At 43.1% G+C, this 12,883-nt stretch overlaps 1 protein-coding gene across 1 annotated transcript; it reads right to left on the bottom strand.

Moving 5' to 3' along the window:
- Window positions 1-53: 53 nt before the first annotated feature.
- On the bottom strand, window positions 54-10,630 carry cnr2 (cannabinoid receptor 2). Its single transcript, XM_021561380.2, has 3 exons — window positions 9,995-10,630; window positions 2,917-3,031; window positions 54-2,752 (listed from the first exon to the last, which is right to left on the bottom strand). The coding sequence occupies exons 2-3, from the start codon at window positions 2,999-3,001 to the stop codon at window positions 1,653-1,655; spliced, it is 1,185 nt and encodes a 394-aa protein (XP_021417055.1). The 5' UTR covers window positions 3,002-3,031; window positions 9,995-10,630; the 3' UTR covers window positions 54-1,652.
- Window positions 10,631-12,883: the final 2,253 nt, after the last annotated feature.

Genomic DNA, 12,883 nt, shown 5'->3' with positions numbered 1-12,883 from the left:
ATCCAACCTATTGCGGAAAGTCTGAGCACTGATGGAGGGATTGTGCGTTCCTGGTGTAACTCGGGCAGTTGTTGTTGCCATCCTGTACCTGTCCCGCAGGAGTGATGTTCAGATGTACCGATCCTGTGCAGGTGTTGTTACACGTGGTCTGCCACTGCGAGGATGATCAGTATAAACACACAACACTTTGTTTCAAATGCTGCAGAGTAAACACCAAATTGTCTTAGCAGCAGGGCAGTTTGGCTTAGAGTTTTAACTTGTTATTGTTATTCATTATTCACTGTGTATTTATTCCTCATATCGCTATTTCTATTTTTATCTTTAACTCTGCATTGTTGGAAAAGGACCCGTGGGTAAGCATTTCACTGTTAGTCTACACCTGTTGTTTAAGAAGCATGTGACAAATATGTTATTTTGATAACAAGACAAAACATCTACCTTTGTGTTTGATTGTTTTGTGATTGATCTACTAAAATAACTTGTGAACTATAGTTTATATTTATAATGTTCTATAGAAAAGAGTGTTCTAGTCTCTGTGTTGTGTGACTCTCTATCTTTCTAAACTGTGCCCCACTCATCTCGACCAGTGGCGTAGCCAGAAATATGTGGTTGGTTGGGCCTGTAGAAATTTGTCTGGGCGCCCAATTTAATTTTACACATTTTGCCATAGGGTTTAGAGGTGTATGTGCCGTTTTTTCAGCTCATCTCATGCTATTCTACACATTTTGCCGTGAGGCTGAGAGAAAATGTAGGATTTTTAAAGCAAATTAAAACTAAAATATAGGTGTGTAGAATGTGATAAATGCGCTGGATTTTGAGCTGTCTTATTTGCTAAATGAACAAATGAAATAGGCAGTGGCATGGTGCATATAGTCATGGAAGCACAGTGACATATGCCTCAATGCAGTCATATTCGTTGCTCATTGGGGGTATGGCTTTCAGTTAGTTCTTTTTGGCAAGTGATGTCATTCCAGGTCATCTGTTTTGTTATATTTAATCAAATCTGACTAACCCAGTGCACTGCTTGCTATGAATTCTAATAGTGTTTGCATATTTAGGTAAAAGACATAATATCCCATTTTAAACACTGACAAGTAAAGAGCATAACATTTTTAAAAATTCAAATAACACAAAATCTGAGTGGACCTCTTTTTTTTTCCTGAGTGGACCCACTCAGGCTCTGCCTTGCCTACACCTCTGATCTCGACACTGCTTTCAGTCACATGTGGAGAACATTGTTTGCAATCCATAGGGCCTCTGTTCAGGACAGGTGTATATGTGCAGATGGGAACACGGCAGGATCCTCTTCTGGACGCTAAAGGACAAACACTCAAGCTAAAACAAGCATAGGATACACATAGCTATCTACATTTGCACTGCCAACATTAACAATGCTGTTGTTTTCCCAAAGGTGTTAATTTGGGATCATTCCCCTAATTTCTAATAAAATAATATTATCTCGTAGTGACTTGGCTTGTAGGTGGGTCAACACAATTTATGGTAACATGGTCTATATCTTTGTTTTAGTCCCTGTTATCACAGTTCATTTTAGATACATTACCTCCTCATCGCTATGAACACAACAGAAGAAACACAAGTTCACAACACTCCACTACAATAACCCTGATATACAGTAAGCCTCTCACCCCTTCTCATTTTCCAGTCATGTCCAGCTGCTGCTTGCCAACCATTTCTGAGACTGTGTTCGGTCGGCAGCTAACGAGTCTGGGCGCCTCACTCTCGGAGTGCGCGCTACAGCTGTTGCCCTCGCCTAAGGGAAGGGTAGTGGTCGAGTCTCCCCCTACGTGCCTCTGGCAGCACCCCAGCCCCTCACTCAGGCCCCCCAACAGCCGCATCAGTGCCACCCTCAGCTCCCGGCAGCGCAGGGCATACAGCAGTGGGTTGACGGCTGAGTTGACCAGGCACATGGTGCTGCAGAAAGCAAAAGCCCTCTGCTGGGTGTGTGTGAGCTGCACCGAGACATCTGCCAGCATGAAGGAGAGGGTCGGCAGCCAACAGCCCACCATTATGAGCAGAATCAGGCCCAGGGTACGTGCCAATCGGATGTCCAGCCGCATGCGGGCCTGACCACCGGTAGGCGCCCCCTGGAGGCCCGTCATGGAGGCCTCATGCCGATTGGCCCTCCACAGGATCAGGACGTAGGCGCTCAGGATGAGTGACAGCAGCACCAGGATGAAGCTGACCCAGCAGGCCAGGTAGCGGTGGTCGACGTATGGGAAGAGGCGCGAGCAGGGCGGGCTGAGCCCTGTGGGGCACCTCCAGCCCATCAAAGGGAGGAAGGAGATGAGGATGGTGGCGCTCCACAGGGCAAGGAGAGCCAACAGGGCCCTGCGGCGCGTCAACACCACTTTATAACTCGACGCCTGATGTATACACAGATAGCGGTCCAGAGCAGTCAGCAGAAGACTTCCCACCGAGCCGGTGAAAGCCATCGTCACCCCGCCCAGCTTGAAGAGGTAGGCGATGGGGCCATCAAGGCGGTGGAACAGGTGGAAGTCCAGGAAGCTGGTGGTGAAGAAGCAGCTGGCAAAGACGTCGGCCAGGGCCAGGCTGCCGATGAAGAGGTAGGAGGGGCGCTGGCGCAGGGCGGCCGTGGCGGCGATCACACCCAGGACCAAAGCATTCTCCAGGAAAGTGAAGGGTCCGGCCAGGAAACAGATGGAGCCGATGGCTATCTTCTCCGCCTCAAACAGAACCATATAGCACTTCAGGTCCGCACAGGACCGGTTGACTGTTGACACAGGAACACAATTCAGACATCAGTGATTGGCCTATGTTGTATGGCAGCCAATGTCAACTCACATTACCAATCATTATCATCCTTATATTTCATGCGTCTCTATTACAAAGTTATTCTATTTAAAATATAATGACATAATATTCTAATATACATACCCAGAGGTGATGTGGGGGTGCTGCCATTGTCTTTGGACATCATGGCCCCTACAGAGGACCCTACAGGTTTGTCCCATCCATCCATCTCTTTCAGGTCAGGGGTTAGCTCTGAGATCTACTTAGAGGTGCAGAGGGGAAATGTATGAACATTGTTCTCATACTGTACATACCCATAGAAATGCAGATGGGTCACAAGTCATCAGACAGTACCAAATGTGACCACTGGATGGAGACATTATCTCTGATTGCTTAAACAGAATTTGCTGAATGGTGCATCTCAAATTGTACTTCCTTGACTTTTCGCATGTCTGTTCCTCGCTTCCTTCTCAAAACGCATCGGAGGAGACGGTCCAAGGGGAGGAACCTCTGATTCTTTCCTCCAATGCGTTGTGAGAAGGAATTGCCTCCCTGAATCATTTCAGGGTCTCTTTATGGCAAAAATGTGCTAATAAATGTCTTGAGAATGTGTTTAATTCAAAAACTAGCAGAAAATGAAATCCACCAAAAACAAGCTTCCGACATTCTGCGGGAAACAACCATTTAAACACGGGGACCTATTTTATCACCTCAAAACAAAACTCTGTCTATTTACAGCAGAGAAAAATCCATCCCTTCTAGCCCACCTCAAGAGGCACGGTAAAAACAAATGCATCATCAATAGACATAAAGATACCTCTAGATATGTCTCACTTCGACCTTGAGGCTCTCACTTTTCAAGCTCAACAGTTTCCCGTGTGTATCAAGAATGGTCCCCCAAAGGACATCGAGCCAACTTGACACAATTGTGGGAAGCAATGGGTCAGCATCCCTGGGGAACGCTTTTGACACCTTGTAGAGTCCATGCCCCGACGAATTGAGGCTGTTCTGAGGGCAAAAAGGGGTGCACCTCAATATTAGGATGGTGTTCCTAATGTGTTGTACACTCAGTGTATGTCTCTCTTGCAATGCGTGGGAATACTTATGAACATATTTCCAAAATTAAAATGACTTTGTGCTGATTTCCTAGTGATTTTACGGGTCAACATCTAAATATTGCTCCCAGCGTTGATCAATGCTCAGAACGCTTATATTCTTGATCTGACTGAGTTCTGATCGCACTTCAAATCAAAATCAAATCAAATTGATTTATATAGCCCTTCGTACATCAGCTGATATCTCAAAGTGCTGTACAGAAACCCAGCCTAAAACCCCAAACAGCAAGCAATGCAGGTGTAGAAGCACGTTGGCTAGGAAAAACTCCCTAGAAAGGCCAAAACCTAGAGAGGAACCAGGCTATGTGGGGTGGCCTGTCCTCTTCTGGCTGTGCCGGGTGGAGATTATAACAGAACATGGCCAAGATATTCAAATGTTCATAAATGACCAGCATGGTCCAATAATAATAAGGCAGAACAGTTGAAACTGGAGCAGCAGCACGGCCAGGTGGACTGGGGACAGCAAGGAGTCATCATGTCAGGTAGTCCTGAGGCATGGTCCTAGGGCTCAGGTCCTCCGAAAGAGAGAATTAGAGAGAGCACACTTAAATTCACACAGGACACCGAATAGGACAGGAGAAGTACTCCAGATATAACAAACTGACCCTAGCTCCCCGACACATAAACTACTGCAGCATAAATACTGGAGGCTGAGACAGGAGTTACAGTGGGACAGAAAGTTTCCTATGCTGTGGCAGTGAAGAGAGTAGAGGATAGCCCAAGGGTGAGTGACCCGACTGGGAGCCCTCCAGTGAGTAGGCCTGAAGAGAGGTATCCAGAGAGGATGAGTAAGGTTGGATTTATTGTGTTTATAGCCATGGTGATCAACTGCACTGAGCTGATGAAGATAGATCTAGTCGTTAAAGCAGCAGAGAAATATTTGGGTGAAAGATTTTCGTGCAGAAGATCTACAGGAGGTTTTGAGAGAAAGGGTTCCAGCTTCCCAGGCCAATGTCCTGGTATATGATAATTTAGGGAGAAAGCAGTGGGATAGGGTGGTGGGTTTTGCGGATAGTGTATAGGTGCAGGGTTAGATGGGGATGTAATTTAAGTGTGCAATCCGCACTCCGACCTGCAAAAGGCAGCAATTCGCAACACAGCATCTAGTCTGCCAGAAAACCACACAAGGAAGAAAACGCTGTTTGCGAGACGCCGGACAAAAGGCAATTGTGTCAATTTGACCCTCCCGCTACTACTGCCATGTCTACAAACAAAAACTGACTCTTGAAGAATGAGCGCACAACTGGTAAATATGCACTTATAGATGCACTATACAGTTCATTCGGAAAGTATTCAGACCCCATGACTTTTTCCACACTTTGCTACGTTACTGCCTTACACTAAAATTGATTAATTGATTTTCCCTAAATTAATCTACACACAATTCCCCATAAATGACAAAGCAAATACAAGTTAAGATATTTTTGCTAATTTATAATACAAAAAACCTATCACATTTACATAAGTATTCAGATTAATTGATCAGTACTTTGTTGAAGCACCTTTGGCAGCGATTACAGCCTTCTTAGGTATGACGCTACTAGCTTGGCAAACCTGTATCTGTGGAGTTTCTCCCATTCTTATTGTCGCTGCACAGCTATTTTCAGGTCTCTCCAGAGATGTTCACTCCTGCATTGTCTTGGCTGTGTGCTTTGGGTCATTGTACTTGTTGGAAGGTGAACCTTCACCCCAGTCTGAGGTCCTCAGCGCTCTGGAGAAGGTATTCATCAAGAATCTCTCTGCACTTTGCTCTCCTATTCCCTGCCGCTGAAAAACATCCCCACAGCATGATGCTGTCACCACCATGTTTCACTGTAGAGATGTGGGCTACGTTTCCTCCAGACATGATGCTTGGCATTCACGCCAAAGAGTTCAATCTTGGTTTCATTAGACCAAAGAATCTCGTTTCTCATGGTCTGAGAGTCTTTAGCTGCCTTTTGGCACACTCCAAGCGAGCTGTCATGTGCCTTTTACTGAGGAGTGGTTTCCATCTGGCCACTCTACCATAAAGGCCTGATTGGTGGAGTGTTGCATAGATGGTTGTCTTTCTGGAAGGCTCTCCCATCTCCACAAAGGAACTTTGGAGCTCTGTCAGAGTGACCATCAGGTTCTTGGTCACCTCCCTGATCATGGCCGTTCTCCCCCAATTACTCTGTTTGGCCTGGAGGCCAGCTCTAGGAAGAGTCACAATCCTGTCTCGGAGTTCCACGGACAATACCTTCGACCTCATGGATTGGTTTTTGCTCTGACATGCACTGTCAACTGTGGGACCTTTAAATAGACAGGTGTGTGCCTTTCCAAATCATGTCCAATCAATTCAATTTACCACAGGTGGACTCCAAGTTGTCGAAACATCTCAATGATGATCAATGGAATCAGGATGGAGATGAGCTCAATTTTGAATCGCATAGCAAAGGGGCTGAATACTTCTGTAAATAAGGTCCATTTTAGAATAAGGCTGTAACGTACAAAATGTCGAAAAAGTCAAGGGTTCTGAATACTTTCCGAACGCATTTTGGACACCCCTTCAAAATAGTGGATTCCACTATATCAGCCACACCAGAAGCTGACAGGTGTATAAAATTGAGCAGTCACCCATGCAATCTCCATAAACAAACAATGGCAGTAGAATGGCTTTACTGAAGAGCTCAGTGACTTTCAAAGTGGCACCGTCATAGGATGCCACCTTTCCAACAAGTCAGTTCGTCAAATTTCTGCCCTGCTAGAGCTGCCCCGGTCAAGTGTAAGTGCTGTTATTGTGAAGTGGAAACGGCTAGGAGCAACAACAGTTCAGCTGTGAAGTGGTAGGCCACACATGCACAAAAAAAGGTACTGCCGAGTGCTGAAGCTTGTAGCGCGTAAAAATCATCTGTCCTCGGTTGCAACACTCACTACCAAGTTCTAAACTGCCTCTGGAAGCAATGTCAGCACAGGAACTGTTCGTCGGGAGCTTCATGAATTTGGATTCCATGGCCGAGCAGCCGCACACAAGCCTAAGATCACCATGCGCAAGCGTTGGCTGGAGTTTTGTGAAGCTTTCCGCCAGCTGGACTCCAGAGCAGTGGAAACGCATTCTCTGAAGTGATGAATCACGCTTCACCATCTGGCAGTCCGACGGACAAATCTGGGTTTGACGGATGCTAGGAGAACGCTACCTGCCCCAATGTATAGTGCCAACTGTAACGTTTGGTGGAGGAGGAGTAATGGTTTGGGGCTGTTTTTCATGTTTTGGGCTAGGCCCCAAAGTTCCAGTGAAGGGAAATCTTAAAGCTACAGCATACAATGACATTCTAGATACTTCTGTGCTTCCAACTTTGTGGCAACAGTTTGGGGAAGGCCCTTTCCTGTTTCAACATGACAATGCCCCCATGCACAAAGCGAGATCAATACAGAAATGGTTTCTCGAGATCAGTGTGAAAGAATTGGACTGGCCTGCACAGAGCCCTGACCTCAACCCCATCGAACACCTTTGGGATGAATTGGAACGCCGTCTGCTAGACAAGCCTAATCACCCAAAATCAGTGCCCGACCTCACCAATGCTCTTGTGGGTGAATGGAAGCAAGTACCCGCAGTAATGTTCCAACATCTAGTGGAAAGCCTTCACAGAAAAGTGGAGGCTGTTATAGCAGCAAAGGGGGGACCAACTCCATTTTAATGACCATGATTTTGGAATGAGATGTTCGACGAGCAGGTGTCCACTTACTTTTGGTAATGTAATGTATGTCAGTCAGCTGGCTATCTGCCGGCAGAGACTTCTATTGCAGTAACTTTGAATGGCTCTTGTTAGTACTACTTAGCCTGCTATAAGGATGAAGTAAGAAGCTAACGTTAAATGGAGCCTACCCAACAGGAGCAAAAAATACACTACTAAGTTCTCATAATAACTTTGCTTTACAGAGAGTAGGCTACTGAGACAGACAGTGATGTGGCGCTCAGTGGTGAGGTTGAGTCAGGCTGCAATGCATGCAGGACGAAGCAGAGAGAGTGGTTAGTACGGTTGTTCCCAAACTTGGGGTCGGGCCCCATGTGGGGTCCCCTGAGAAAATCTGTACTAATCTTCTCAAACAAGTTAGGAACTGAAAAAAACCAAGATGTTTCAATATGAACATCTCCACATGGTCTTATCTTCCCTCATAGGCCTAGGCATACATTAGAATGCAATCAAAATGCCAACAATACAGTTTTAAATATGTAATACTTTTTGTCAGTGTAAATGTCAGTGTAAATGTTGTCAGTGTAAATGTGTCAGTGTAAATAATTTCTTATATTTTCCCCATTTTAGGGGTATAACGTTACAATTGCATAGGTAATAGGCTATGTGGGTTTTTTTGTATCGTTTTTTTATGTTATCGGGTAGATCAGCTTTAATGTTACAGATAGACTGTGACTTCTATCAATATAACTGTCTGAATCATTTCCAATATATACAGTGTATTCGGAAAGTATTCAGGCCCCTTCACCTTTTCCACATTTTGTTACGTTCCAGCCTTATTCTAAAATGTATTTCAATTATTTTTTTCCCTCATTAATCTACACACAATACCCCATAATGACAAAGCGAAAACTGTTGTTTTTTTTGTGCAAATTTATAACATTTTAAAACAGAAATACCCCCCTAACCCTACCACCCCTCCCCTAACCAGAGTAAACTAATGGACAACAATATTTAAGCTTCCACTTCCAGTTTATACATACTACATACATTTCACCGACAGTACATTTTACATCAGTTATCTTTTGTTTGTTTTTAGTCCCAGCCTTCAGCTACCCTCCACCCCTCCCATCTCTGAAGACCATCCACTTTTGATTTCTAGCTGCCATATATTTTTACACTGTGCTGTGATGTTTCGTAAAAGTTATGGACCTTTCTATTCTCATATTTTCCACAGATTATACATTAAAGATAATCCCCTTTGCTAAGAATATTATTATGTTATTGATGGATTGTCTATGACTCATCAAATCACCTAGCCGTGCTATTTGCAGAGTTAGCTCTAGGTAAATGTTGGATTTGTGTTTTTTGTATATCGACTTAGGTGACTGAACCTACAGCAGCCAAGGTGATAATGGCTGGGTTTCATTTATTAGTTTTTTTCTGTTCTCCAAATAGCATTTGAAAATTTAAATTGTATAGAAATGCAGTCAATGAGCTTCAACTTTCAAAAAGGACCTCACTAAAACTCAAACTCTAGTTACAGCCGTGCTGTCTCTATAGAAATAGGACATTCATAGCCAGACAAATAGGTCACTTTTTTTCAGCATTGCACCAGTGCCCCACTTTTTGCTTACATTTAGTTTTCATTTGATCCGGTTCTGAATGATCATCATTATTATTTTTTCATCACAAATATCCTGCTTTATGAAAGTATATTTTGGAATATGGGGGCTGGAGAAATAGGAAGTAAATTACTTTTCACAGAGAACCTTATTGACTTTAGTGACAATATTTCTAAATCTGCTTGGGGGAGATGACGGCAGTGTATATGCACTTATTACACCACCTCAGGCTTTTCCTCTCTCCTTTGTGTGGACCTGAAATATCTTTTGATTGGCAGGTCACACTAGGTTACTTTTCTGTCCCTCGAAGGTAGTTGGACCACTCATACATGTCTTAATTAATGCAAAGTACACAAACCTATTACTGACTCATGGGTAATAATTTAGATTTACAGTATGACCACAGAGACATTTTAACAAATGTTGAAACATACTGTGTCAACTGAGTTGTGATACTGCAACAAGGCAAGAAGACTGTCACAGACGGATGTGTTTTAAACAGTCACTTTAAAACATGCAATGAGGTACCAATTCATAAATGCAATTAAGAAAAGAACACATGGGTCACAGACTGATCTGGGTCCCAGACTGAAAATCAGACAGCATCATCTAACATCTAAATGCATGCAAAATCCTAAGGAGAGCATGCTTTGTGCTTCAGAACCTAACAATCATGCTCAGCATTTCCCTCGTAACAGGTTTCAAACAGATTGTGCAAATAATTATTTGCTCTATGATGCTCAGAAACCAGAAGGTAATGTTTCTGCCCTGTATGGGGTGGACTGTGTCGTGGTATAAAATAGTACAAGAATAAGGGCAGAGTGCTTACCTTGTGTGGATGCTTTTCTGTCAGTTCTGTTGTGGTGTAGGAAGAAGACAGACCAAACTGATGACCTCAGCTACAGCGCCACTGAGTTCCATCTAACTCCACTCCCCAGAACCAGTCGGGGAGGGAGGGAGGGAGAGAGAGAGGGAGAGAGGGAGAGAGAGAGACTGATGTCTGACCATTTGCAGTCCCTGAAGTACTAACATGTTCACGCTTTCTGCGTGTTAGGCTCATTGTAATGGCACGTTTGACTCCATTCTATTTATTCCATACCAGCCCGTCCTCCTATAGCTCCTCGCACCAGCCTCTACTGGCGCACAGAGACATTGGCATAAGTGTATGCACAAATGTTGAAACCTACTGTGCCAATTAAGTTGTGACACTGCAACAAGGCAATACAACTTTCACGGACCTATATGTTATAAACAGTCACTTTAAAGCATGCAACGAGGTACCAATTCATAAATGCTATAAAAAAAAATAGCACATGGGTCACAGACTAAAAATCAGACAGCATCATTCTAACCCCCATATACAGTGCATTCGGAAAGTTTTCAGACCCCTTGACTTTTTCCACATTTTGTTATGTTACAGCCTTATTCTAAAATTGAGTAAATTGTTTTTTTCCCTCGCTAATCTATACACAATACCCCATAATGACAAAGCAAAAATAGGTTTTTAGACATTTTTGCAAATGTATTAAAAGTAAAAAAAAGTGAAATATCACATTTGCATAAGTACTCAGTACTCGAATCTTCTTGGGTATGACGCTAAAAGCTTGGCACATCTGTATTTGGGGAGTTTCTCCCATTCTTCTCTGCAGATCCTCTCAAGCTCATTGGATGGGGGGCGTCACTGCACAGCTATTTTCAGGTCTCTCCAGAGATGTTTGATCGGTTTCAAGTCCGGGTTCTGGCTGGGCCACTCAAGGACATTCAGAGACTTGTCCCGAAGCCACTCCTGTGTTGTCTTGTCTGTGTGCTTAGGGAAGGTGAACCTTCGCCCCAGTATCTTATCTTTTACCAGATCTAATGTGTTACATTCTCCTACATTAATTTCACATTTCCACAAACTTCAAAGTGTTTCCTTTCCAAAGGTATCAAGAATTTGCATATCCTTGCTTCAGATCTATAGGCAGTTCGATTTGGGTATGTCATTTTAGGCGAAAATTGAAGGGAAAAGAGGGGGTCCAATCCCAGTAACTCTGTATTGTTGGGAAAGGACTCATCATAGTCTAAAATAATAAAGGCAAGTGTGGATTATTTTCTGTCAGTTCTGCTGTGTTGTAGGAGGAAGATGGACCAAACTGATGACAGCTACATCAGCCACAGCAGCGCCAGTCAGTTCCACCTATCTCCACTCCCCAGAACCAGTCAGTGAGTGAGTGAGAGTGAGACACTGGTCTACCATGAGAATATACTGAAACTGCTTGGGGAAGGATGAAGTAAAAAAAAAGAAAGGGAAGCCATACATTTATGTCACCTGAGTGAGACTATGCATTTAGGAGCTGGGCATTACTATTTGCTATCCAGTTTTACATTTACAAATTCTACAGGTTCTGAAGTCGTACAGGTCATGATTAAAGGTCATAAGAGATGATTTATTTCAGGGCGGGCCATCACTCTGTAATGTCCTAAATAATGTCCTAAAACATATAATACTCATGAATGGAGAGGTTGGCTAATCCCCATCTCTCCAACCTCACCTTTCCATTTCTCCAATATATGTATAAATTTATTCATTTCCCCAAAGTGCAGTAAAAGAGACCGTTTGCAGTCCCTGAAGTACTAACATGTTCATGCTTTCTGCCTTTTGTCAATTCCATTTGCACATTAACAGTTAAAATTGTGCATTGGGAGGAGACAGAGCACTCTCTGTGAGAGTGGGCTGTGTTTCAGGGTGTGTGAAGAAACAAGGTTAAAGAACAGAAAAGACCGAGACTGTGACCTCTGGCTACCTATAAACCAGCCAATAGTGATGCAGAAATTGCCTGTTAAGTGCAATGAAATACTGTGTTTACTCCACAGGGTTGATAATGATAACCTTTTCACTGATTCAAAAGTACTGCAGCCTTTATTCAGCATGGTACCATTGTTTGTTTTTTTATACAACTGAGAGCTCGAAACACCAATTGAATATGCTCTGTTCTTTATTCTCTTCCCTTTTATGGCATGATTGTGTCAAGATTCCCCTCATTGTGAAAAAGTTGTATTTCCTGCATATTGCTCTATACAGAAATTATTTTCAGTGACACCGAGTTTTTGCTATGACAACCTTATTTAAGTTATGGCCATGCACGATGAGACAACCATGATGTAATGTTGTTATTAAACAAGAGGGGGCGACAATAAGAACCAGTGAGTGAAGAAAAAATATATCTGCAAAAACTACTATACCTATTGGAGTAACTCACGAATGGTAAAAGTTTGTAGAGGAACTGAGCAGAAGTTTGTTGCGTAGAAATAATAAATTAGAAAAATCCCACCGGGACGAAAATTACAATACTTTATTAGCCTATCTAAATTAAGAAACTGTCATTTAGGACATATTAAATAAAAAAATATGTTAATATATTCTAATCAGGTTATAAGAACTAATTTACCCATAGGCAATCTGAAGTAAATTCATGTTTTACTATTTTTTAGCTTTACAACACGCATAGAAGAATGTTATACAATATATTGAACACATTTGGACTGAAAAAGATGGCCTGGTCCGGCATTGACCCACTCACTAGAGTCGACCATGTCTGATGTAAAGGCAGTATACTATCCTCCTCTCCACTGCCCTGTATACTATCATGTCTGATGTAAAGGCAGTATACTATCCTCCTCTCCACTGCCCTGTATGCTATCATGTCTGATGTAAAGGCAGTATACTATCCTCCTCTCC

The sequence above is a fragment of the Oncorhynchus mykiss genome, chromosome 2 (genome assembly GCF_013265735.2).
Source record: "Oncorhynchus mykiss isolate Arlee chromosome 2, USDA_OmykA_1.1, whole genome shotgun sequence".
Lineage (NCBI taxonomy): Eukaryota > Metazoa > Chordata > Actinopteri > Salmoniformes > Salmonidae > Oncorhynchus > Oncorhynchus mykiss.
This window is presented reverse-complemented; position numbering and strand designations above follow the sequence as displayed.

What these genes read in the sequence shown, in the direction of transcription:
- cnr2 (XM_021561380.2), bottom strand. Translation starts at nt 3,001, where the DNA reads ATGGATGGATGGGACAAACCTGTAGGGTCCTCTGTAGGGGCCATGATG. An exon ending in CACCCCCACATCACCTCTGG is followed by an intron (nt 2,753 to 2,916) that starts GTATGTATATTA and finishes CTGTGTCAACAG; the next exon opens with TCAACCGGTCCTGTGCGGAC.